We start from the raw sequence: 25,343 nt of genomic DNA, 5'->3' as shown, positions 1-25,343 counted from the left end.
CCCTGCGACATCGCTCGTGATCCGACCCGGCACAGGAGGAGCTCGTCGGGAACTGTCGGCACACTCCAGGCCGGCAATGACTCCCCACTGCCCGTTGCTCGGCTTTGCTTCAGCTGCAAAGACCTCGGCTCTGCCGCGGCAGATCGGAGCTTGGGACTGTGGGGCCCAAGCTCCGGTCCTTGGCGTTAGCATGGTGATCCGTTCTCGTCCCGGGCGAGTGGAGCCAGAGCAATGGTGCATGGCAAAGGCGCGGGTGAGCGGGGCAGGCGATGACGCTCTCTTATCGCAGCTGCCGGGGTCGTTTTTTTGATTGTTTGCTTATCTCTCCATTTCGTCGTGTCGGCCATTGCCTTTCAGTTCGGAGGCGCGAGTGTGCATGTGTACTCGGCAAGTAAATGAATGGCATTGGATACCTAAATGAGACTTGCGGGTGCAAACGGTTACGGCAATAACAAGAGCATCCGGGGTAACGGCGGGGCTCAGTCCCAAGCTGATGACCTCACCGCCCACTGTGCTATTATGGGATTGTACTGTGTGCTCTCTTCTGCACTTACACAGTATGTCACATGCAATTGGAAAGGCGAGCCTGGAACAATGGCGCCCCCTTCCCCAGGCCCGAGCGACCTCCCGAACGGGAAGAGATAGCAGCGAACGTGGAGCAGGGGTTGCACCAACGGTTACTATGTATGTTATATACATTCAGCGAGAGTCCTGATCTTTTTCGTCATTCCTTGTGATCCTCCTCCTTCCTCGCCGCATCCGGCACAGTGTTTCTAGTGTCTCCCATCTGAACTCTCCCAATACTCAACAGAAGAAAACAGCAAGAAAGCAGCAAGAAAGTGAGGATTGGATCGAGATATCACCTCATCCATCATATCGGTGAGTCAAGTCCAGAGAGAGCTATGTGTTGGGTACCTTTACCAGTCACAAGTTCATCTAACCCATTCCTCGCTGTCTTATCAATTCCATCTATCCGCAGCCCGTTTGACATTTCCCCCAGCCCTTTCTTTCCCGTTGTTTGTTTCTCGCAGTTTATCCAACACCAAAAGTAATGGAAACTTACTCGTCGTATGTCTAGCATAACCCGAAGTAATTCCCCAACACAGTAATCATGCCCAGCAACGAGACCATCCTCCAGGGCGTCAGCGTCCTCGGCCAGGTCCAGGAGTCGCACCGCAAGATCCTGACCCCTCCCGCCCTAGCCTTCCTCGCCCTGTTGCACCGCTCTTTCAATCCCACCCGCAAGGCCCTCCTCGAGCGCCGCAAGATTCGCCAGGCCGAGCTCGACAAGGGCTCGCTCCTAGACTTCCTGCCAGAGACCAAGCACATCCGCGAGGACCCGACATGGAAGGGCGCCCCGCCCGCCCCCGGTCTTGTTGACCGCCGCGTTGAGATCACGGGGCCAACAGACCGCAAGATGGTGGTCAATGCGTTGAACGCCAACGTTTGGACCTACATGGCTGATTTGGAGGGTACGTAGCTCGTGCCTCGGCTCGGCTCGGCTCGGGCTGGCTGTCTGAGATGTGTGAGAGAGCAACTTCAGCTAATCCGCTCCCCAGACTCGAGTGCCCCGACATGGGACAACATGATCAATGGCCAGGTGAACCTGTACGATGCCGTGCGCCGTCAGGTCGACTTCAAGCAAGGGGCAAAGGAGTACAAGCTCCGGACAGACAAGCCGCTTCCCACCCTCATCGTGCGGCCCCGCGGCTGGCACCTCGAGGAGAAGCATGTCACAGTCGACGGTGAGCCCATGAGCGGCTCCCTCTTCGACTTTGGCCTGTACTTCTTCCACAACGCCACCGAGGCCGTCAAGCGTGGCTTCGGGCCCTACTTTTACCTTCCCAAGATGGAGTCCCACCTTGAGGCCCGCCTCTGGAACGACGCCTTCAACCTAGCCCAGGACTACATCGGCATGCGCCGTGGCACCATCCGCGGCACCGTGCTGATCGAGACCATCATGGCTGCCTTCGAGATGGACGAGATCATCTACGAGCTGCGCGACCACAGCTCTGGCCTCAACTGCGGCCGGTGGGACTACATCTTTAGCGTCATCAAGAAGTTCCGCCAGAACTCCAACTTTGTGCTGCCTGACCGCAGCTGCGTCACCATGACGGTCCCCTTCATGGATGCTTATGTGGGTATCCCTGAATCTCGGCTGATCGGGACGTAGCTAACATATTTCCCTTTTCCTCCTTTCAGGTCAAGCTGCTCATCCAGACTTGCCACAAGCGCGGCGTCCATGCCATGGGCGGTATGGCGGCGCAAATCCCCATCAAGGACGACCCGGCGGCCAACGAGAAGGCCATGGCAGGCGTCCGCGCCGACAAGTTGCGGGAGGTGCGCGCCGGTCACGACGGCACTTGGGTCGCGCACCCGGCCCTGGCCGCCATCGCAACCGACGTCTTTAACCAGCACATGCCCACGCCCAACCAGCTTTTTGTGCGCCGCGAGGACGTGACCATCGGTGCCAACGACCTCCTCAACATGAACGTCCCCGGCAAAATCACCGAGGAGGGCATCCGCAAGAACCTCAACATCGGCCTGGGATACATGGAGGCCTGGGTCCGCGGTGTCGGATGTGTGCCCATCAACTACCTCATGTTTGTTTCCCCTACCTCATCCTCCTCACCAACTCATCTCGCTAACACGAACGACTTTCCCAGGGAGGACGCCGCTACCGCCGAGGTCTCGCGCAGTCAGCTCTGGCAATGGGTACGCCACGGCGTGACCACGGCCGAGGGCAAGCGCGTCGACAAGGGCTACGCCCTCAAGCTGCTGAAGGAGCAGGCCCAGGAGCTTGCCTCCAAGGCCCCCAAGGGGAACAAGTACCACCTCGCCGCGCAGTATTTTGCGGGACAGGTCACAGGGGAGGACTATGCTGATTTCTTGACCTCGTGAGTGGCCACTGATTGTTTCAACGCCATGGGAGATCGGAACTAATGCCGTGTGATAGTTTGCTTTACAACGAGATCACCTCGCAGGAGAGCCCCAAGCCGGCTTCTAAGCTTTGAGTGCGGTTTGGAAACGGAGGCGGGAGGGCGGACGAGGATCGGATTGATTGCATTGTTCAACGTTGTACCAGCTCTTTGGTTGTATGGAGGTTGCTGTAACAGGTATCGGCTTTGTTTGTTTTTAAAGCAATGTGAGCGGACGTGACCGCCGGTCTGGGAAAAGTCCAGGTATCAAGTTCGTTATCAACCAACGGCCGCAGATTCGAAAATAGGAATGAATATGAGGCGTGTGTTTTTTCGGCTGCCAACTCACACCGAGACAAAGTGCAACGACATGCCGGTAAGTTGGTGAGACTGCTGCTGATCCCTTTCAGAGCGAGCTGTTGGCCATAATGGCACTCAAGCCCCTTGGCGCCGGCATCACCAGCCTCCCCCCATGAATACACAATTTTCATCATTTGTTTGTCTGCCAGCGCCTGACCTAAACATTACGGGGTGACTCAAGATCAGGTTAAGAGAGACAGGTCCGGTCGTACATTCCACGTTTCTCCTTTTATTTTAGTTCCCTAGTTGTGTCTCCCTTTCAGCAATACCGCTATCACGATCGCGAGTTCCATAACAAGCAAACCAGGTTTGAACGGTGAGATGGAAAATCAGTGGGTTACGGGGTTTTAAGTACTGGTAACCACACCAGGCGTGTTTAAGTGCTGCCCACCCACGCAGTCGTTTCCTAGTCGAGTGTACTTCGCGAGCCTAGACCATAACGGGTACAAAGTTTATTACATCCACCTCAAACTCGACTATGCCTATGGACAGCTATCACGCCTTTCAAGTCCGCACCCCAGAAGGCGGCGTAGTACAAGACGGGGACGGGCATGGTACTGCCGTAGATGCAACGGACGAGCGCACTCCCAGCAGCTTCAACTTCTCGTTTACTTTCGTCGGGGTCATGATCCTAGTTCTCTATTTTACGGCCATGTTCTTCCTCGGCCTGCTCTGCTACTCACGTATAACAACCAACCCTTGTGCGCACCATTCCACTAAACAAGCATGCTGATGATGTACAGATCGAGCCCTTCGCCGCCCTAGACACGAACAACAGGACGGTTGTTGCAGCGTCCTCTGGAAGGCCATCAAGTTCGCCTTCTTCATCCGTTTTCTCGAGATATGCTGGGAGGTCTGCTGCTCGAACGGGAGAGGGAGCGGTCGCTCGGTTGCAGCAGCAGCAGCAGCAGCAGCAGGCAGTGGTAGCAGCCGGCGGGCCAGGAACCCTGCCGATGAAGAGTGGTATTATGGGGGCTCGCCCTACCCTTCCCCATATTACAACCTTTGGTACAACTCTCCAGAGGAGGCGGCGCAGCCCGTACCTCTGAGGACCATGCAGGGGCCGACTCGACGTAACACGCCACAGGGGTCTCCCGAAGACGGGGACATGTCGGCGCCGGCTAGGACGTGGTCGGGGTCGACGCTGGACCAGTCAGACGCGGCGGTGCCGGCGCATCCGCCGCGCGCACGTCTTCCGCGCACCGTGTCGGAAGCTTCGACTCTCCGGGACGCATGAGGTTGTGGGATTCGGACATGGCCTCACTGAGGAGTGTGCCTTTGAGGAGGCGAGAGATGTGCTCGCACGAGATGCGAACTTGGTGTTTGATACAAAACTGAACATCCAACATTGGCTCTCGTCTTTGTGTCCTTGTGTGGAAGGAGCCCAGTCCTGTTCCCTTGCCATGTAGCCCATGAGCCTCATGTGTGTCTCGTTAACTCTCAGAAAGCCCCGAGTGGGTACGCCGCGGGTATGTTACCCGCGTCCGGCATAATGGACGGCACGCCCTCGTATTCCCTAGGCTCCACGGTTCCGTTGGCAAACGGCGGCATCCTCCTCACCGGGACGAGCTCACTGATGTGGCTTGCAATGTTAAGCAACATGCCCTCGCTCCACGGCCGGCCGAGGATCTCCATGCCGATCGGAACACCGAGCGGAGCATCGTCTGAGGGGGCTGAGAAACCCGCAGGTACACAGACGACAGGGTGTCCTGTCAGGGCGGCCAAAATCCCGTTCCGCCCGCTCTGGGAGGGCGAGCCGATCTTGACGACAAGGTTCTTCTGCTCGGGGTAGATGATGGCGTCTAGGTTGTTTGTTGCGAATGTGCTTTCGAGGGCGCGCGTCAATTCATGGATGCGGCCTTGTGTTTCGAGGTAGGCAGCGTCGCGGGCTGATGAATGCCATGCTTTCTTGATGAAGTGGTGCTGAGCTGGAATGACTAGAAAGTTGGTGCTGCCAGTGGTGTATAACTCGTCGAAGCTCGTTGGGTGCTGGACTTCGGGGCTTTGAGAGGTGTGGTTGGCAGTTGCGAGCGCGAGGTAAGCGTCAAGTAAGTCCTTGAACTCAAAAGCCTGCACGTCTAATTTGGCAATAGCGAGCGTGTCATAGAGGGGCTCCGTGATGTTGATGACTTCGGCTCCAGTTGCGGTGAGCTTGGCCACCATGCTTGCCATGACATCGTTGACAGGCGTCGTCTCGGCCGAGGGGGTGTGGTTGAAGAAGCCGTGCAGCAAGCCAAAGCGCAATCCTTTTAGATCGCCACCGTACAGAGACGCCGAGTAATCTTGGTGTCGGACCTGGCTCGGCGTCAAGGCAGTGACATTGTCCCGATGATCCAAGCCGACACTGGCCATGACAGTCAATGCCACAGCGAGGTCGCTGGGGTTGCGCGCCATTGCTCCTACCGTGTCCTGCGTGGAGCTGACTGGTATGACACCCGTCCTCGAGATCAAGCCTCGTGTGGGGCGGAAGCTGAACAACGAGTTCGCACTCGCCGGGCTGCGGAGGGAGTTGACCGTGTCAGTCCCGGTTGCCAGGACAGCAAAGTTTGCGGCGACTGCAGCACCGCTCCCACCGCTGCTTCCTCCCGGAGTCCGAGTGAGATCATACGGGTTGACAGTCTGGCCGCCAAGCGAAGACACAGTCAGGCCTTCAAAAGCCATCTCATGCAGGTTGGTCTTGCCGAGTATGACGGCTCCCGCCTCCATCAGTGCCCTGACCGTTGGAGCGTCTGTCAGAGGTTTGTTGTGGGCCAAACCCTGACACCCGCCTGTGGTGCTCATCCCAACTGCATCGTAATTGTCCTTGAGCAGAACCGGGACACAGAACAGTGCGCCCGTGATATTGCCTGCTGCAAGTCTCTGGTCAAGATGGTCGGCAGTTGAGAGGGCAAGCGAGTTCAGTGATATGACCGCATTGATGCTGGGGTTGAACTCTTCTATGCGGGCAATGAAAGAGGAGACAATGTCTCGACATGTGGTGCTGTGTGTGAAGAGAGCGTCATGCACGCTGGCGATGGGGGCTTCTCGAATGTCAAAGACATGGTTGAATGCCCAGGTGGTCGGCAGCCAGAAGAGTGCCAGGGCACAGATCAGAATGTTGCCCTTGCAGCCGGCAGTGTGCTTGGACTGCATCTGCATCATTTTGTGAGAGAGAAAATATCCGGGCGGCCGGTGTACAGTGAATGAGTTCAAGGGTGAAGGACTGAAGACATGGTCGGAACAGCTGGTGGTTGGTTCTGTCAAAGGAAGAGAGAACTTCGTGTTATTCCCTATGAATCGCGGTCTTGGATCTTGGATACACCCTGGCGGTTTCAGGGAGTTGCGGAGTGAGAGGTACTCCGGGACAGTCTCTCTCCTTCCAGGCGGTGTGCCAGTGTGAGAGAGCCAAAGAAAGGCCGGGGCTAGATCGCGGAGGCCAAGAAGAAGGGCTGTGAAAATATTCAGTATATGCAAACAGTTCAGAACTCGGAAACTCGTTATGCTCGCTACAGGGATTCCTTGACGAGGTCTGCACGGGCCATATCGCACGGTTAATGGCATGCTGTTCATGCTATCGGGGTACTGTTGTGTGCTGGGTCTGCTGGGTGCTTGTGTTGTGTTTCCCCCTAGCTTTATGCAGCCAGACATGTTGGGCGAGCCTGATTGTTGGATGTGCCCGGACTTGCAGCCTAGCAAGTGAATCTAGACTCTCTCAACTCTGAGTCCCATAGGAGTGGTTGATTGGAAGAAGACAACCGAGGGGGTGTTGAAAGGATGGAAGGGGAAAGAAAAGAAAAAGAATCAAAACAAAGGGAAGAGGGAATTGGGAACTCACCCAAGGAAGTGACGAACACCTCCAACAAAAAAAGTAGGTTCCGTCCGAAGGGTACGCGAAAAGAAAATATGAAGGGAAAAAAAGATGAAAAAAGACGAAAGCCCGAGGGTGTTTCATGATGATGATGATAGCTGCACAAAATGTCAACCATAACTCCGAAGAACAGACTAGCCTTCAAGATCTCAATCATTACGTACCTCGCTTTCCCAGTCCGTCTTATCCGTTGGTCTTGTGGTTGGAATCAGCTCCCGCATCAGCCGGTCGAGAGAGGCCAACCCAGTCACATCTCCCGAGTTCCCATCATCCCCTCCATCTTCCAGAGGACCATCCCCGTTCTGAATTTGTTGTTTTTGTTGATTTTGTTCTTGTCTCACAGAGGAGTCCGATTGCGTCTCTGGAGATGTCGTGTCTCGGCCACCATCGCCTCCTGAACTGCGCGCTGACCTCAACCTCGACGCCATAGCATCCGGCGGCATCAATGCCCCCCGGCAGTAAGGAGGGACATCAAACACAATCTCCCTTGAAGACGACCCTAGATAACCCACGCTGTAGGAAGAATCAGTCCTCGACCAAGGCCCATCCCCAGCAGCAGTGTTATTTTCCACAACCCCACGATCCTGCACCCTCCTTTCACCACCACCCCTCCTAACACCAACTCTTCTAGATTCGCGATACCGCAAATCATCCGGCTCCCCGTAGCCACCACGACCCAAACTCGCTGCACTCTCCAACCGCGCCGGCGTGAAAACCCCGCCATTACCGTAATAACCCGCGCCGCCAAACCCCGACGAACCACCATCCCGCGCAAGACTCCGACTCGGAGACCGACGCGAGTAATCCGTACTACCACCGGCACCAGAACCAGCACCACCAGGGCGGTAACCCAACCGCTCACTGCCCATGCCCATGTTGCCAGCAGACGGTGACGCCAGCTGCCTCGAGACGCGGTTGAGGAGCGGCACCACCGTGTTCGTCCAGCGCGTGTTGGCCTGCTCTAGGTTACTGAGGCGGGCGGGCAGGCGGGCCATCTCGCGGTCGTGGGCCTGGCTGGTGGTGATGGTGCGTGGGGTGTGGTGGCGGTGGAGGAGGTCGATGTCGTTTTCTCTCGCTCGCCCTCTTTGTATTTCGGGTTTGTTTCCTGTTTGTTCTTCTCTGGTTTTGCTGTTGAGGTGGTGGTGTAGGAACGGGCGAGGGGCGGGACTTGCGGAAGGCGGGACAGCGTATTGGGTGGAGGGGTCGGAGTTGGCGGCGGTGGTGGTGAGGAACGGCGCGCTCGTGCCGGGTTCTTCGTTAGGAGGCTGGGATGGGTGCAATGAGGCGTGCGAGTGATTTGTGCTTCGAATATCTGGGAAGGCGTGGACGCGGCGGGGGTGTCTTTCGTTGTTAGGATTCATGATGTGTGTTGAGTGGTGCCGTCGGTGTCGGGCTTCGGGAGTCTTGTTGGTACCTGAGCGGAGAGGCGCCCGGTGGGGAGATGATGGTTTGATGTCGGCCACGGTCATAACAGGAGCGACGTGAAGAGCTCGACGGCCAAGTGATGAAGGTATAGGTGACTCCAGCGAAGTGATATTTGACAACGCATGGGGTTGAGAAGGCGTGTCTGTGTGAGGGGTGAGAAACGGCCGGTTGGGTTCAGGCATGCTCGATGTGCGGGATGAACTCCCGTTATATGGTGCCGAAAGGTTGAAGCCCTGTGAACTGTTCTCACTAATACTGGTCGTCTTCCGCGGGCCTTGACCACCGACCGAGATGCGCGATTCTGCGGGCTTTGGGGTGAAGTATCTGTCGGTCCCCGTCTCAAAAGGTTCGGGTGATGGAATGTGGACCGTTACCGCATCGGAAGATATAACTTCACTAGTGGTGCTGTAGAAGCTCTCGGACGAGGAACGCTTGCGAACAAATTGGCGGTTCATCGAGCATCTAGTATTTGGCAGCACCCCTTGTTCAGTGGAACGGCCCTGGCTGGGTCGTCGGCGTGGAGGTTGTCTCTGCTCCGACCACGGATTCGTTAAATAAGTCTCAGCAGAAGCCGACCGTTTGAGAGATGTCAGCTCACGGGAAGATGTAGCCACCATGTGAGTACCGGCTGAATTATCTGGGACCGTAGGATCCCGCGGTGGGACACCCGAGCCGTTGTTCGTGATGTAGGGCGTCTCGCCCCGACGCTGCCGCTCGGGATCCTCTGATCCATCTCCCGTGTTATTTCCCTCGTCAGGCTCACCGTGTGGCCTCGCCGGAGGAATGGTTGACTTGTGGACGGTGGGGTCTAGATGTGCATGCTCGATCGGGATGGATATTGCAATGTGACGATGACCCCCGGTGGTCGTACCCGCCACCGCCGAGTCCGGCAGCCTGAACCGGCCCCTTTGCGGCCTCGACTCTTTTTTGTGTTCGTGTCTCTTTAGGAATGGCCAGAGAGAAGACAGCTTGCCCTTCTTCTTGGACCCCTCGCTGGGAATGTCGGGCGGGGGTACGGATGATGATGCTGACGTTTTGCGGAACACACCCATGAACCCCTTCACCGGGCCCCTCTCGCTTGTCTTTTTTCTCCCGTCACTCAGACTGTCTGACCGGAGCGTGTCATTCGCGAGATTGGACGAGCTAGATAGGCCACGCAACGGCTTAGGGGTTGCGCGCTGCTGTGCCAGAGGCGTTGAATTGGCGGTGGTGGTCATTATCAAGCTGGATAGTTGTTCAAATATTCCAGCAGTCCTGAAGTAACTTTGGGTCACTAATGCCGCAATCGTCTGGGTAGATAGAGAACTGCGTGGTGAATTGAGGTGCGTTCAGGGTGAAAAAAAGAAGAACAGGATGGCGGAGACAAGGCCGTGGGGTTGGAACCCTGATATGGCAGGCCGGAGAACACAGACACGAAGCTCCTACATTTCCAAAGCGCTTCGTGGGAATGCTGCTAATTCAAAATTGCTAGTGTCTAAACTGTGTAAGTGATGAATCGAGAGGGGCGAGGTTGAGCCGAGACCTCTTCTCCTGAGTCGATGCTTCCAGAACAACATCCTCCCACCAAGCCGGTAGTCCGAAGAGACATGGAAGGGACGTGGAAGCGGGACGGGAATTCGGCGAGAGTTGAACGAGTGAGCAGGGACATGATGTCAGGAATTCGTCCCAGCTCGTCATCTCGGCGACGATGATGCTGGCTTCTTCTGCTTCCTCGCCCGTTTGGAATTGCGTGTCCATTTCACTTTCAACTGCCGTTTTTTTGCAAATCGGTCAAACGGTCGGGTGTCGTATAAAGGGGAAAACACTTGAGAAGGGCAAGAAAGCCCGTTAAAGGAGAAAGAAAACAGGACAAGAACAGAGAAGGCCTTGTTCTTGTCCCTTGAGGAACCGGGGAATTTTAGCCAATGACACCCCCTCATAACTTGTTAAGCTCAGCGGGGCAACGTCCGGCAGATCTGCAACAGCACGCTGGGCACATGCAGGGTCCGGTTCTGGTGTAACGGTAATGGAAACGGTGCAGCAAGAGAGCATGGGATTTCTGCACGTGGTGACACATGAGCTCTGCTCTAGAACTTTAGATGAAGATAAAGGATCCGGAGCTGGCTGGTTGATCCCGGATTGAGGTTGGGACGGATGACTCGGCCATCATACGAGGAAGGCTCACATGTTCCCGGCAGTTGTTGCGAACTTCAATACTACTGGCGCCTCTCCTGGGCAGAACGATGGAGAGGGAGGGTAGCTGGCTGTTTGGCCCCCATCATGAGGTTGAAGCGAGCAGCAGCCGTACGATAGCCCTTAGACTATCTGGCGGGGACCAGAAGCCCACGTCGAGTGGCCACGTACCGCTGCTCGGTACGGCCTCGGCCGGTTCTCAAATCAACGGGCACCAGCTTTACCTTTCCCAAACCCACCTGGGCGAAGGGAAATACGGAAAGGAAAAAAGAACACACCAAAGGGCGGGGTATTTTCGTCACCCAAACAAACCACCTCCCCAGAAAACTCCCAATGCTCAGCCCAAGTCTGACCAAACCGGCTGTACTTAGCGGTCTATAGTTCCACGGGAATGAACGAAAATCAATCCCCATGGCTGTCATGCGAACCCCGCGCCCTGTATCTAGAATTCTATCCCGCGCCATGCATGCTCCTGGAGCAAAAAAGATGCACCAGGAAAAGAGGAACTGGAGAGGAAAATAAACAAACACAAAAAAGAACGAGATGGCCCATTGCACCGTCAACGTTTCCCGGGCTTCCGTCTAATGAACGGATCCGCGGTCGGTTTCTTGGGCATTGTCACCGGCCCCTAGCAATCGGTCGAGTTAGACATGTGCCTATGTGCGGCGTCACGCTCAAGTGGATTTTCACTTACCTTTGGCGCATTGGGGGGTGCATTAGGTCTCGTTCCACCAGGCGGCCTGATGTGCGGTTGAGCCGGTTGGGATTGTTGGGCGGGCGCACGCGACGGAGGAACTAAACCCAACACTTCCATCGCTGAAGGATCCGTGGGCGGCTTCGGTTGTTTGTGCTTACCAGGACCCGTTGGGGCCTTCACGGGGCCTCGGTCCGAGCTGGGATGCGTCTGAGGGAGCTATTATCAGTTGAGGGCGATCTGGGCGAGCGTTGGTATTGTTACCGACCTTCTTTGTGCCGGGATGGCCGTCCTCGTTCTCGTCCCGCGGCCGCTTCTTCCCGGCAGACCCAGCAGTGGACTGTATGACGGGCGCACTTCCACCCCTCGGTAGCATCGATGTAGTTTCTCCTCTTCCATTGAGGCCGCCAATCCCTGAACCATGGTATGGGAGCGTTGGAGTAGCCGGGGCTACATTCTGATTATGCGCCTCTGTGTTGCTCCTTGAAGGCCACTGCTGGGGAGGCCCAGGCGCATCGGTCATGACGACATCGTTCTTCAGCTCCATGGCGCCAAGGGGTCGAGATAGCTCCGAGGACGACGCAACGAGCGACGACATGGGTACTTGCCGGCCTGGTTGGTTGAGCAGGGCCATGACATTACCGCTTGTGTAGCGATCGCGCTCCTTCGCGTCCTCAATGAGTTTGCCCCAGAACTCGCCCTGCACTAGCGCGCGAGAATCACCCAAGATCCATAGCGATGACCTAGCGCGGGTTAGACCAACGTTCATACGCCGGATATCTGTCATGAAACCGATACCGCCCGTCGGGCTAGCTCGAACACACGAGAAAATGATGATCTCGCACTCGCGGCCCTGGAAAGCGTCCGTGGTATTGAACTCGATCTCCTCGGTGATCCCGTCGCCATACTTCTCGGCGAACCGTTGTCGCAGCCGAAACAGCTGAGCCTTGTACGGAGTGATGATGCCGATCTTGCCCTTCAGCTCCACATTGCCGTAGTCAGTGCGGAACCGGCGGTAGAGCTGCATGGCGACCTTGAGCTCTTCGTCGTTGACCAGCGACTGGTTTCTCGGCCCCCGTGACTGGGAACCCTTGACGTCGAAAAACCGATAGGGACCGAGAAGTTCGCTCTGATGCCAGGGTTGGAGGCGGAGCTGTCCCATGTCGGCACCGTCTTGGAGCAAGCCCTCGTAAAATTCCTTGCTAGGGAACTTACTGATCTCCGGGTGCATACGGTATTGCATGTCGAGCAGGTGAACGTCCTTAGCATGGTTCTTCTGCATCCGCACAAACAAACTCTGGTCGTACCCGTACCGCGCAGCGGATTGCGAGAGCACTGTAGGGGGCAGCTGCTTGGGATCTCCGACGAGAATGCACTTGGAACAGCCATACTTGAGGGGGATGAGCGCGCTCAGCTCCACGCACTGCGCGGCCTCGTCGATGATGACCGTTTCAAACTCGACGTTGAGGTTTTTGAACATCTCATGACCGCTACCGCTCAATGTGGCGCAGAGAACTTGGGCCTTGTCGAGGATGTCTTGCTGGATCTGCCGACGCTTGATCTCGACCTCACGCGCAAACGTGTTTCCGTTGCTCTTGTTGGCATCGATCTTGGCGCCAATATGAGCCTGTCGGCGCTTCAGGTCATCAAACTCGCGTTGCAACTTCATAGTGAACGTGCGGTCATCACTCGCCCGAGCCGCCTCAAGCTGGGGTCGCAGCTCTGTAATCTTCTCCTTGAGCATGCCGGCTTCTTGATGTAGCTTTTCGCGATCACTCGGACCGCTATTGTTGACTCCGCCATCCATCCGGGCTTTGACCAACTCATCAAGCGTGACATCTTTGACGGCGGCGTTGATCGCGTCGGTACGACCCAAACGCACAACTTCGACTTTGTGGGACGCCCCATTCATTGTCTTGACACCAGCCTTCAGCCGCAGCACCAGTTCGTCCACAGCCGCGTTGCTGGGCGCGCAGACCAACAGCTTTTTTGAAGGCGCCTGGCCCTGGCTAGTGGAGGCGGCACCGGGTCTCGCGAGAGGGACTGCGCCGCTGGACGACTTGAGAACTCCCGTCAGGAGGCAACCAACCATGGCGATAATGGTCTTGGTTTTGCCGGTTCCCGGCGGGCCTTGAACCAAGGTGAAGCCATCGTTCTCCTTAGCATTCAGGATAGCACGCGCTTGGCCGGGGTTGAGTTGGTAATTCTCCATGACCCCTTTGACCGCCTCATTGCCAAACGTGAGCATCGGGGACGGCTGTGCCTTCAACACCTCGTCCATCAAATCATAGTACTGCAAACTTTCCAACGCCGCATACTCGCGTTCAATCGTCGTCATGTTGGTGATTTTGACGACATGGAACTCGGAGCCGGGGAGAAGCGCCGGCAGAATCTGGTTTCCTCTGGCGTTAAGGCGGTAGACGACCTCGACGGTGTCTTTTTTGTAAGTGGTTTTCCAGATACGAGAGAGACAATGCAGCTCCGTCGGCTGGTTAAGCGGATCTTCCCCCCTTGAGACCAGGACGATGTCTCCCTCGGACAGGCCCCGGTCCTTGCTGATTTGAGCGGGCACTGAGGCAGTGACTTCCATGAACTTATCGACTGTCATACGGTTGAGAACCTTGATACCAAAAGGCTTGGACGTAGCCTCGTCCTTGGAAGTAACAAACGATCGCCAGGCCTCGTTGATAAGCAGGGGGAAGAAGGTCTGCTTATAGCTGTGGGGATCTGTATAGTCGTCCGAAACGCGATCGCACCGGTAGCCGTTGGGCGGGTCATTACCCTCGTGGAAAATGTCCCACTCTAGAATTGCCTGATGGAGGACATCCATAGGGGGGATCAAGCGCGCTCGCATGTCCTTCGCTGACCGCTGGAGCTTGACCTTCTTCACGGGGCCCCGCTTTTCGGCCAGCATGAGTAGCCGACGGCGCTCAGCATCAGTGAGGTTCTTGTTCCCCGCCTTCGCTTTCAGCGCTATCCGCTCGTCTTCAGAGTCGTCTTCTTCCTCCGAAGACGAGCCAACCATGATCTCATCCTTGACGACCGGCGCATGATCCTTGCCCCGGACACCGGCGATGCCTTGGAGACCAGAGCCTTCTCCAGGGACGGTCTTGGGCGGGGCTCGTAAGGCTTTCGCTTTGGCAATGGCCTCGGCATCTCTCCTAGCCTTTTCAGCCTTTTCCCGGGCCCTGGCTTCTTTGATTGATGATTGATTGGCGAGGACGGCCTTTGGATTCAGCTTGGTTGGCTGCTTGGGCTTTGGGCCCTCTTCCTTCAATTTTGCGAGTAGCGCGGACCCGCGTTTCTCGAAGTTGGGGGTGATTTCGGCAAAACGATCCTTGGAAGTACCGGGGGCGCTCTTGGAGAAGTCAATCTTGCTCTGCTTCATGGCACGCTCTTTCTCCTTCGCCTCCCTCTCCCCGGGTTTGGGGCCCATGAACTGTTCTTCGATCACGGCATCCTCCCCGAGGGCCTTGAGCAGCTCAATCCGCTGCTCGTCCGTCAGGTTGGTCTTCTGAACGTAGTCCAGTCTTCCACTGGCGAGCTTCCTCCGCCGGAGCATGTTGTGGAGGTGCACAATAGCCTTGTTAGGTAACACCATGTCGTTCTGTTTTAGCCTTGCGAGCAGCTTCTTGATCATCTCGATGATGCCCGCGATAAGGTACTTGTCTCTCAGCTGCAACATGTCGGCGAGAGAGAAAGAATATTTCCTCGGCGGTTCCAGGACAGCTTTCAGAGCCTTCATCGTCGTATCCCCGTTAGTCTGCCCGCCATCGTCGCCGCTATGTTGGCTCAGAGCAGAGGCCATGACACCGTCTTGGGCAAACAACTTGTTGCCCAACTCCATGACGTCTCGGCAGAAGTCCTCCATGATCTTCTTGTCAACCTTTTCGTGCCATATCCTCATCATCGTAAATGAGTGGTCAACGACCTGCCACACACATTCCCACCACCGCTTGACAGCGGCGTGCTCCTCTGCGGTGAGGGTTTTACGCCTCAGTTGGCCCGAGGAAGGATCGCAAAGGCCGTTTAGAACGAACTCGCTACACTTTAGGATGGGGAGCATGTGGCTCCAAGGGCTGCTAGCACCATTTTTCGCAGTCACGTTGTGTACTGCTTCCGAGAAGGCATTCAGGAAGGGGGTGAAATAGTCCTCCAACATCTTGCCCACTGCCTCAGAGGGCAGGCTCTCGCTTGTGATAGCCTTGAGCAGCTCGAAGCCAGCGTCCCGAATAGCATCTTCGCCATGGATTAATGACGAAACGATGGGATGAATGGTCGGACTCTGGCGCTCAGAGCAAAACTTGACGAGGTCCTCTTGCTTAAAATCGGAAAGCCGGCCGAGCATCCTCCCTATTGCTGTTGTCTGCTGTTGGTACCTCGTATTGAACTTTTGGTGCTCCCGTTTCAGTTGCTCTTTTCGCTTGGGGATGAACCGCTCAATGCTTCGAAGACGCAGCGTAGCCATCAGCATGGCTTTCGCTAGCTCGGCATGCCCGAGCTGCCCATACCAAAGCATCTCGAGGAAGGATTCCCACAGTGCGCCAGAGTCCCGGTTCACAGCATCTTGTACCGGAACGCCGTCGATCAAAGCTTTCCACTCGATCTCCGTCGCCCTGGCATCCAGTGCTAGTGCTGAGTGGATGATGCCCATTGCCGCCTGAGAGATTCCCACGTTGAACGTATCTCCGGGTTTGAGGCCAGCCGCGGTGATAATTACATCGCTGTACTGAATGACGCGGTTGAGCAACTGATTCACCATGATGAGCGCAGTGCCCGTATCGAATGGAACTTCCTGATGAAGATACCCATCAAGCGACTCCCTGAGCGTAACCAAGCCCGCAAGGGTGCAGGTCGCTTGGGCGGCTCGGTCTGCTGCCGGATCCCGACGGAAGGTGTCAAAGAGATGCCGTAGCAGTGATTCGCACACGTCAGATCGCTGGATCGAGGGCAACGACCGTATAAATGCCCCCATCCAAGCCGCCAGAGCCGGTACTTGACTGTCCCCTTCCGTAACCATCATATCCGGCACCAGGGACTTGTTCAAAAAGCGGCGGAATGCCGGGCTCTTGAAGACCTCCTCGACGAGTTGGCTGGGGGTGACTTGGTCAAACGCAGCCCAGAACGCGCTCGATGACTTCTCCATAAGCCCTCGAAGGCCTTTCAGGACCACAGCCAGGGCTTCGTCGGAATCGGTGGCCAGGTGTTCCAAGGCGAGAAAGTAGACACTCGGTGACACCTCCATCGCCCTAAGAGAGTTGATGATTTGTTTCTCGCTCAAGGACCGAAGGATGAGTGAGAAACCGTGCCAAAACCGGCAAATTTTGTCCGGCGTCGGCATTCCTCTGGAGAGAGACACCCGCAGAATCGCGGTGCTCAAATGGGGGCAGATGGCCCAGTCCCATTCCTGGTCCGTGAGAGACCCGGGCGCCCGTTTCTCCCAAGCGCACTCGGCAAACTTTTGTTTGTAAGGGGTGGAGGGCTCGTCGAAGAGGAAGTGAGTCATGGTGGGGATGAGACCTCCTTGCATCCGCAAGGGTCGTTTTTGCTGTGTGTTCTCGAAGACGTAGGTGAAGTCGTCTTTATCCCCAGGGCCGCCGAGATATTCGGTACTGCAAAGGGCCTCAAAAAGGGCTATAACAGCTGACATATCGTGCTCGACTAGCTTGGCCGTCGTCATGGGGCCTTTCGTCTCGAGGATTGCTCTCGCGCTCTGGAGGCCCTTGTCTATGCGCTGTTGGTCGAACTCGCCGAGCTTGATTCGCATGTAATCAATCATCTCTGGTGCGAGATGCCTATATGCCACAAGAGATATCAGTCCTAGTCACAGTGGGGGTACGGGCAGCGGGATGCGCTTACAGGCCGCTGAGGTATGGCTTGCGGTTTCGGTGCCAGTTCCTCACGCACGAGTCGCACCTCGTGAGACAGGCATCGACAGCCCGAGTCCAATTGTCTAGCCATTCGCCCGCAACCTCCCTGCCGAGGCCCATCAGAATGCTCAGATCATAGGCATTCTGAAACCTGCTCTCGTATTCTTTGATCCGACCTTGCTTCTCGTCGGCTGAGAGTCCGCCTTCATCGGGAACATTGGGCTCGTCGTAGTTTGCGAAATCTTCTTCGTCGATCTTAGGGCAACAGAGATGCGCTTCTGGTGGACGGTCCTCGAACTCGCGATGCCACGCAAGGGCCGCCTGCAGAAGAGCATTCGGCTCCATGGCGGCTGCAAGTGAGGGAGGAATTCCGCTGGTCGCTTCGAGTGGGGTTAAGCGATAATTAACAACCTGGAAGCTCAGTTAAAAGAATTGGTTTCCCTTCGGTAGCCTGCCGCAATGCTGAATCTCAATTTTCAAGAAACCTTGCGCACATGGACCGAGGATTGGCAAAATCGTCGGGAAAGAGAGACGGGAGAAATGTGGCCCGGGGGACGACCACCCGATGTAAAAGAGCGTGGCCAACACACAAAAGAGAAAAGCACAGGGCTACTCATTGATGCCGAGTTCTCTGTGCAAATAAATACCCGCCAACGAGAGTTTGTATGTGCTGGTGTGGCTCAGCAAAGAGCAAGTTGCTTCGGGGTTTAAGAGGTGGGTGCAGATGATGCACCTTGGTCGGCAGGCAATCGCGAAGACGCAAAGTGGTTGCACGCCAATGCACGCGTCAATTCTTTGTGGGGCAAGCAAGTGGGGCGGCTGGCGTCAATTCAATGGACCCCCTGCAGCAGCAGGTCGCTTGGCATTGACTCGAGAATCCGGGTTCGAAGCCATTCTCGCCATTGTTCAAATTATCAATTCATTAAAACATACCTCTAACATTAGGTAGTGACCACAAGCTGTGCAGACATGGCCCTTGTTCACTCAAGCTATCCGGTGTTGACTAATTCATATGCCCCATCGCAAATCGATTGGGAGATTCTGCTATGGAAGTAATCTGTACCTCGGTAGTCACTGCTAACCCCAAACTCTCAGTAATAACGACCTAGGTAGTTTCTATGAAGCCCAAGGATAATATCCCTGAATCATCAAAGCAGCAATAAATCCCCCGTGAAATGGAGCCAAACTTCATCCGCCTCTTTATGCCATGCTATCTTGGGGCAAGATGTCACACCATAAATGAACCCTTACTCCTCCTCTTCTTCCTCCTCACTTGCATCCTCGCTTTTCGAGGTGTCCGTCTGGGAGCTCGTCTCCTCTTTCACTTTTTTGACCTTCTTCGGCTTGGACCCGGCTTCATCTTTGCTTCGAACCAACAAGTGCTCGAGTGGGCAGTCTGGCGCCTCGTTCCAATCCTTGGTTCCCGGTTTAGTCGCCTTCCTGCACTTGAAGCACAGCTGGCCATGGCGAATGAACAACTGGTGTAGACCATACTTGAGATGATCAGGCACCATAAAGTCCCCATGCCGGAAACAATTGTCCGGGTCGGCCTTGTCGGGAACCCATCCCAACCAACGGCAGAATTTGTGGACATGTGTGTCCACAGCAAAGCAGGGCATCCGCAAGCAGAACAATGTAACGCAGGCCGCTGTCTTGATGCCGATGCCTGGGTAGCTTACGAACTTAGCCATGGCCTCGTCCTTGCTCATGGCATGCATGTGGTCGAGTGAGAGAAGGTTATGTGTGGTCTTCTCTGCCTCGACCACTGCTTGGTTTTCGTCTGCCTCTGTACTGGGGGGTTGCGTATTGGCCCGCTGGATGTTCTCCTCGTGGACCATGTCGAGAATCCGCTTGATATGTTGGCTTCTATTGGGTCCATTGCCAGCAACCTTGATGACCTGCGCAAGCTCGCCGTGCGTGGATAATCTGACCTTGTCCCAGTTAATGCTCCCAGCGCCAGTACCGTCCTGGCGGAGACCATAGTGCTCAGCCAGGTTCTTGATAGCTGCGTCTGCGAGCGCCATAAGGGTGTTCCCGCTGATCAAGGTCCTCAGTAGTGCATCAAGCACGCAAGGGACCTCACCACAACCGGCAACCTCTAGAGAAGCCAGGGGCATTTTATCGGGTTGCTTCACCTCTCCGTGTATCTCGGTCAAAATCCTGTGTACTTCCTTACAGGAATCAAGTGTAGGAACGCGCCGGTATGAATAGGGCGAGAACCCAGGTGTCAACCCATATGGGTTCTCTTTGCCTCTTTTGACGATTCGCCTGAAGTTAGGGTCCAGTAGTTGGCTGGCGTCGATAACAATTTTGGCTGAAGACTTAGTAACAATGTCGTCCTTGATTGTGATGCCTTTGATGATCAAGACCTTCGGCGTGGGCTGGTCCAGAATCTTCTTTTTCTCAACCTTCAGCAGCGCAAGGTCCGAGGCTACCTTGTTGGCAACCGGAGCATCGGCCGAAATGTTAGCCACCAGAGCAGTCCGTACTCGTTTGTTAGGGTGACCATCCTCCTGCTCGACGTTGGAGGCGTCGTCGGGCTCTTCCAATTTCACTATGGGCTCCTGCACCTTCTCTTCCTTGACCCGGGCCTTGGTGACTCGAAGGGACAGGCGGGTTTGCCTAGTCTGTCTGAGGACCTTCTTTTGGGTGTTGAGTTTAAGTTGTGAGGTCACCGTAGCGCTCTGTTGAGCGGGAAGATCCGGATCAGAAGCTGCATCGACAAGCTCTGACTCGGTCCCAAGACCTGCGACACCCATCCCATGAGGTAAAACCCAGCCACCTTTGAGAGGCTGTGCCTGCTGCTTCCCACCACGCTTACGCTTTGTGCTCGCCTTAGTAGTTTTGCCGGAGGTCTTCGAGTGAGCTATCATTTCCGGGTCGCCGGTGCTCCCTAGCGCTTGTACCACCTCGGCATGTCTGTCCGAGACGCCGACCACATTGCTGGCTGTAGCTGCAGCACTGGCAAGCTTCGCGGCTGCACGTGTCTGCATTTTGGGCTGCAAGTTGTGCCGTAACTGGGGCACAATGGGTTGATCAACTAACTGGTGTTAGTGGGATTCAAGCCTGATTCTCCCAGAGAAAAGAGTAGATAGATGAATGAGAGGTCTGTGACAATTACACCTGCTCGGGGAGCGCCAGCGCTCGTGGTTCCACAGTGATATGGGCGGTTACTTGAGCCGTTATGTGAAACTGAAAATTGATTGTAGGAGTGTTTAAGCCGTGGCCATCCAGGGGGTGAGGAGTGGTGAAGAATGAAATGGGACTAATTGAACTTCCATACCTCTTATTACTACTTTAAGTAGGTAGCTAGTGTCTCCTCAAGGGTCCTTTGAATGAGCGCCCAATGTGGAGATCCTGGAACGGGTCGGTGATGGAAATGTCAGGAGTTGGGGAATATGAAAGCTTGTCGATGGTGGTGCAACTTGGTAGTCAGCGATCAATCCCTATAATGACGAAGTAGGAAGCTTGGAACAATGACTGACTCTGGGTATTGCGACGAACATGCAGCGGTGTGCTGTGTTGAACCTCAGGCTGCCGGTATTGCAAGAAGAACTTGGCCTCCTATTAGAGCCCCGTGAACGGATGTGGTGTAGGTGCCTACCTACCAAGGAAGGCACGACCCAAACCAGACGCCGTGAATCCATCGAGTCCATGCGCAACATTCGCTCCATGGCAACTACCTACCCAACCTAGGACAACACCGGTTACTGATTAGCCAAATCTAGACGGGCAGCTTGAGGATTACCTGTCTTACTTAGCTACCCAAACAATACATGCTTTGATCATCAAGATCTCGCCCAAAGATGATGCGCAGCATCCATCCTGGTTGTTTTTACCAGTATGTTCAGACTAGCGTCACGTGGCCACGGCTACAAGGCGAAAGCACCACTGATGCGATCCTTGCCGGTGCTGCCCCTTTCTGGAATTACGTATACATGAAAACAAGATGCACAAGTGATACTCCAATGGTTTAAGCTCCATAATGTTTTGTATTTCTGAGTTAAACGATATGCTGAGGTGATCGGGGAGGTACTGGGACAATCCAGTGCAGAAGTAACCACGATATCCAGGGCATTCATCCCAGTCTTGTTAGATGTGCAGACAGTTTGCATAGGGGGAAAGCTAGACCATAACCACAAGAGGTTAGCCAAGATCGAGGAACCATATATTCTTCTTGAAAGAGCCAAAGGATATGGAAAACATCAGAATAATTCTTCTCCTCACAGACAAGTCTCAGCAGTCAAGGTTTTGTCGAATTTAAAAGTCATCATCAAATCAAAGGAATATGAATGAACACAAAGATTCTTACCTATCCGTTAGATTCATCCATGATAAATGTGCTACCAAAACAAGGAGCTGGTCTTTTGCACAGGATGTCTGAGAATTCTAAAGAAATTGAAGAAAAGATTGAGCGAGGATGGAGAAAAGTTGTCGGTGGATGTGGATCCTACCAGTTTGCCAATGCGGCCGGAACGGAGCAAGCTTCTCCGGGTTTGGAAGGCCTCCATGGCAGCCCTAACCCTCGTTGTCGTTGCAACCAATCTTGGCTCTGGTTTTTGTTGACACAAAATCAGTGAGTTACGTTACCCCTGACTTCCTTTGCGCTGACCACACCCCTGCTTGACTACCGAGGGAGTCAGTTGTTTGCTCAACAGAGAAGCGTGATCAAGCCGACAACTCTTATTTATTTTCCTTCCTCTTTTTCTTTTCTAGCAGCTAAAAACCTTTCGCCTCTGCCACAAAATGCAATGCTGTTCCTCAGCGGCCGTTAACTTCCTAAGCCCGTGGTGGACTATCACAAGCACGGATGAGCATTTTCAGTGGATATTTCCATATTGTTACTGTTGTTTAAATGTAGGTAATTATTAACATCAGTGACCTCCTTGGGATTCTCTGTGTTTTTGGCCATGGAAGGTTGCCCGGCAAAAATGCTCAATGCATCGAGGCTGGCCATTTGGATACGCCTGGAAACCTCTTTGACTACCTAGGTATATTTTAGTCAGATAAATGCCACCACCTTCTATGCTTTCTACTTCCGTAGTTTTGCCCAACTGTCATATTCTTTGCACCGGGGCGGCTTCTACAATCGCGATCTCCAAAATTTGTTTTTGCGCACTGTCGGATGTTGTATCCCACACAATCATTACTATTCTCTGGTTTCACAATAACCTTTTCCTCAAAGAAAGTTTCTACAAAAGAGCCTTATCATCCAAAGGGAACTCTTTAACCACCTCACCTTTTCTCGAGATTGTGGTCACAGGACGCCTCCTCACCCTTACATTGATGCCTCCTACCAGTCCTTTGCCTACCATCGCGGCATTCTGGCGTTATATTTCCTCACTCACCAGTTATTGCTGGATTTGGAGCTACTTGACTCTTCCCCTTCTGGGCCTTCCTGCGCCCTCTTCTGTGCAATAAGTACCTATTCAGCATCGGCGTGTCTGCCATTCCTGCATTCCTGTGTAGGTAATCTAGAGTCCGCTGGTAAAGGATTTATGCAAAAGAAAAAAGACAGGTATGCGATTACCTTTCTCCACCGGTTTGGCTGCACTTTCTAACTTAATCCCAGCAGCTCCTTGCCCACCAGTATGTCTCGAAATTTCCAGTGCGCCGCGCTTGGCGCCCAACACAACCCCCTTGTCATTGATGACGATGAAAACCTCCTCAGAGACCTTGCCCGCCGGACTCGGCGGATCAAGGAAGAAGCCCAAACCGGCCGGCGACTTGCCGAATGGGTAGCATCCCACGCCCGCCAAAGAGGCAGCAACGAACGCGAGAGCCCTTCCGAAGACGACCACCGAGAGGTACAAATTGAGAATGCCTTAGAGGAGGGTATTTCCAGTATTATCGACTTGACCGGCGATGATACCCCGATTATCGAAAAACGCGTAACGGTCCCGAGACAGGATGTACGGCATATAACCAGCTGCGATTTGGCAAACGGCATTCGGATCCGACCAGGGATGACGGTCGAGCTCAACAACCCAATTGGGGCGTCCGAGATTCAGTTCCTGAAGGTCGCCGACATTATCAGGCTTGGGTTGGGTCCCGAAATTGTGATACGTGGGCCGGGTTTCACGCGAACTCGGCACCTGGACGGGATGTTGCTCCCAAAGCTCAACGAGGTTGCAATGGTGGCCGAGTTTCGCGGTTCTAGCGGAAGACAATGCGAAGAGGAGGTCATGTTCGAGGTGAAATCGACGGACATCCGACGTGCGAGAGCCCTGCGGATCACAAGTGCGCCCTTTCCGGAATACAGGTTCAGCGATTCTGAATACGCCAGCAACGGAAGACGATGGGTGGAGCAGAACTCCATCCTGGTCTGCAGATACCGCTACGACATTCACTACCACAGAGATAGCGACAAGCCCCATGAATGGGCCTTTCTGAGGATTTGCGAGGAAGACGCGGACCCGGATTTCAGAATGTCAAACGAGAGCAACCTGAATCGATGGCGGGGCGGCAAAGTTCCAGGAGGTTCATATACCCCCTACGGATTGAGTCATCCAGTACTCGACCTGGAATCAGGGCCATCAAGCTACGGCCGGACCATAAGCCTCTTCTCCCCCGGGCAACGCTATACAGCGGGTGATGTGTTTTCCGGAGCAGGGGGTGCCTCAAGAGGTATCGAGAGAGCAGGTGTTCAACTGCTCTTTGCAGTAGATAACTGGCCGCCTGCTGTAGAGTCCCTGAGAAGCAACTTCGGCCGGAGCCACGTTTTCGATTTGGATGTTACGGATTTTATTACATCGAGCGATACCCAACACCGCGTCGACATCTTACATTTGTCACCACCATGTCAGTTCTGGTCGCCGGCACACACAGTGGCGGGGAAGAACGATGAACATAACATCGCCGTTCTCTTTTCATGTACACACCTCGTGGAAAACCATAAGCCGAGGCTGTTTACGGTGGAACAAACGTTCGGGATCTTAAGTCCCAGATTCAAGGAATTCTTCAATACCTTTCTCCACGGCTTCACCAAGCTTGGGTATTCGGTTCGATGGAAAGTTTTGCCACTCGCCAGCTACGGTGTTCCACAGTTGCGGAAGCGACTTATTATGATCGGGTCAGCCCCTGGAGAAAGGCTTCCTCCATTCCCACCTCCGACTCATAATAAGGATGGCACGGGTGGTCTCAAACCCTGGACTACTCCAAAATCAGTTCTGGCCTCTCTATCGCCAAATCTGGTCCATAAGTTACACGAACCCGGTCTCAGCAAGCGGTTCGACCCGCCTAAAAAGCCTTGGGATCCTACCCAACTCGCCAAGACAATAACAACAGACGGTGGTCGGAACTACCACTGGGATGGGGAGCGAGACTTCACCCTGCTCGAGTACGCAGTCCTCCAGGGCTTCCCGACGTGGTACAAATTCGAAGGAGCGTATATAAAGAAGCAAATCGGCAACGCTTTCGCGCCGTCCGTTGTCAAAGTTCTTTACGACCACCTCGTCGACTGGCTCCTGGTCCAAGACGGCTTCGACCCCTCCGCTCGACGCAGCCCCCGTGCCGGGATGCCCAGCGATGTTTCTTCGGACAAGTACATCTGTCTTGACGACAATAACAATAACCATTATAATGTAACTGCCGGCAGTACCAACGGCTCCTCCACCCGCAGACTAAGCGATATCGTCCGCCAGTTTGACCAAGCAGCCGAAAACGAGAACCGCAACGACGAGCTGATGGATCTGAACGGGCTCTCGGATACGGAGACGTTGCGCGGCGACGAGATGGACCACGGGATTGCGAAGGAAATAGAATTGGGGGGAGACTGTGTTGTCGATCTGATAATGGAGGGATGGGGCCGGGGAACAGCAGCCGACCCGTGTGTGCTATCAGATTGAGTTGAGCGAAACGTGGTGAGGATGGTTGTAGTTGTCACTGGGCCAGGGGGCTCCAGCAAAGGGTTCGAGTACCTATTAAAAGATGAGGGTGTGGATCAATATTCCGTCGGCGCCCAGAGCTGTGTCTAGGGGGCTTAAACAGGTCGTGGAGGACGTTTGATGCCTACACTTAATACGATGCCGAGTATGGGGTGTGTGGAGGGAACTTCT

The 25,343-nt window shown here is 54.8% G+C and overlaps 7 protein-coding genes across 7 annotated transcripts; 4 read left to right on the top strand and 3 right to left on the bottom strand.

Annotated features, from left to right (window-relative positions):
- The first annotated feature begins 856 nt into the window (after positions 1-856).
- B0H64DRAFT_384609 (malate synthase) lies at positions 857-3,262 on the top strand. Its single transcript, XM_062803014.1, has 5 exons — positions 857-1,472; positions 1,560-2,137; positions 2,203-2,603; positions 2,667-2,897; positions 2,957-3,262. Exons 1-5 carry the CDS (start codon positions 1,112-1,114, stop codon positions 3,012-3,014), a joined length of 1,629 nt encoding a protein of 542 aa, XP_062661783.1. The 5' UTR covers positions 857-1,111; the 3' UTR covers positions 3,015-3,262.
- A 494-nt stretch (positions 3,263-3,756) lies between these two features.
- B0H64DRAFT_438757 (uncharacterized protein) lies at positions 3,757-4,515 on the top strand (the record flags this gene model as incomplete). Its single annotated transcript, XM_062806370.1, has 2 exons — positions 3,757-3,961; positions 4,022-4,515. 2 exons carry the CDS (start codon positions 3,757-3,759, stop codon positions 4,513-4,515), a joined length of 699 nt encoding a protein of 232 aa, XP_062661782.1.
- Positions 4,516-4,522: 7 nt separating this feature from the next.
- Positions 4,523-7,449, bottom strand: B0H64DRAFT_70397 (amidase signature domain-containing protein). The gene is made up of 3 exons (XM_062808641.1): positions 7,290-7,449; positions 7,093-7,223; positions 4,523-6,959 (listed from the first exon to the last, which is right to left on the bottom strand). Exons 2-3 carry the CDS (start codon positions 7,207-7,209, stop codon positions 4,719-4,721), a joined length of 2,358 nt encoding a protein of 785 aa, XP_062661781.1. The 5' UTR covers positions 7,210-7,223; positions 7,290-7,449; the 3' UTR covers positions 4,523-4,718.
- Positions 7,450-8,098: 649 nt separating this feature from the next.
- Positions 8,099-8,695, top strand: B0H64DRAFT_384606 (uncharacterized protein). Its single transcript, XM_062803013.1, has one exon. The coding sequence runs from the start codon at positions 8,149-8,151 to the stop codon at positions 8,419-8,421; it is 273 nt and encodes a 90-aa protein (XP_062661780.1). The 5' UTR covers positions 8,099-8,148; the 3' UTR covers positions 8,422-8,695.
- Positions 8,696-11,281: 2,586 nt separating this feature from the next.
- On the bottom strand, positions 11,282-17,631 carry B0H64DRAFT_317464 (SEN1 N terminal-domain-containing protein; the record flags this gene model as incomplete). The annotated part of the gene is made up of 4 exons (XM_062800335.1): positions 11,282-11,350; positions 11,417-11,635; positions 11,685-17,211; positions 17,276-17,631. 4 exons carry the CDS (start codon positions 17,629-17,631, stop codon positions 11,282-11,284), a joined length of 6,171 nt encoding a protein of 2,056 aa, XP_062661779.1.
- Positions 17,632-18,174: 543 nt separating this feature from the next.
- B0H64DRAFT_70346 (DNA glycosylase) lies at positions 18,175-20,642 on the bottom strand. Its single transcript, XM_062808640.1, has 2 exons — positions 20,570-20,642; positions 18,175-20,326 (listed from the first exon to the last, which is right to left on the bottom strand). Exon 2 carries the CDS (start codon positions 20,277-20,279, stop codon positions 18,534-18,536), a length of 1,746 nt encoding a protein of 581 aa, XP_062661778.1. The 5' UTR covers positions 20,280-20,326; positions 20,570-20,642; the 3' UTR covers positions 18,175-18,533.
- A 2,142-nt stretch (positions 20,643-22,784) lies between these two features.
- On the top strand, positions 22,785-25,202 carry B0H64DRAFT_453494 (S-adenosyl-L-methionine-dependent methyltransferase; the record flags this gene model as incomplete). Its single annotated transcript, XM_062807241.1, has 2 exons — positions 22,785-22,804; positions 22,862-25,202. The coding sequence occupies 2 exons, from the start codon at positions 22,785-22,787 to the stop codon at positions 25,131-25,133; spliced, it is 2,292 nt and encodes a 763-aa protein (XP_062661777.1). The 3' UTR covers positions 25,134-25,202.
- Between the last annotated feature and the right edge of the window lie 141 nt (positions 25,203-25,343).

The sequence above is a fragment of the Chaetomium fimeti genome, assembly GCF_033439085.1.
Source record: "Chaetomium fimeti strain CBS 168.71 chromosome Unknown B0H64scaffold_2, whole genome shotgun sequence".
Lineage (NCBI taxonomy): Eukaryota > Fungi > Ascomycota > Sordariomycetes > Sordariales > Chaetomiaceae > Chaetomium > Chaetomium fimeti.
The sequence above is the reverse complement of the archived record's forward strand: the minus strand, read 5'-3'. Positions and strand labels throughout refer to the sequence as shown.

Coding starts and splice junctions, on each gene's coding strand:
- B0H64DRAFT_384609 (XM_062803014.1), top strand. CDS start 1,112: ATGCCCAGCAACGAGACCATCCTCCAGGGCGTCAGCGTCCTCGGCCAG. Junction 2,138..2,202: donor TCCCCTTCATGGATGCTTAT/GTGGGTATCCCT, acceptor TCCTCCTTTCAG/GTCAAGCTGCTCATCCAGAC. Junction 2,604..2,666: donor GTGCCCATCAACTACCTCAT/GTTTGTTTCCCC, acceptor CGACTTTCCCAG/GGAGGACGCCGCTACCGCCG.
- B0H64DRAFT_70397 (XM_062808641.1), bottom strand. CDS start 7,209: ATGAAACACCCTCGGGCTTTCGTCTTTTTTCATCTTTTTTTCCCTTCA. Junction 6,960..7,092: donor GGTGTTCGTCACTTCCTTGG/GTGAGTTCCCAA, acceptor GAGAGAGTCTAG/ATTCACTTGCTAGGCTGCAA.
- B0H64DRAFT_384606 (XM_062803013.1), top strand. CDS start 8,149: ATGGTGCGTGGGGTGTGGTGGCGGTGGAGGAGGTCGATGTCGTTTTCT.
- B0H64DRAFT_70346 (XM_062808640.1), bottom strand. CDS start 20,279: ATGCAGACACGTGCAGCCGCGAAGCTTGCCAGTGCTGCAGCTACAGCC.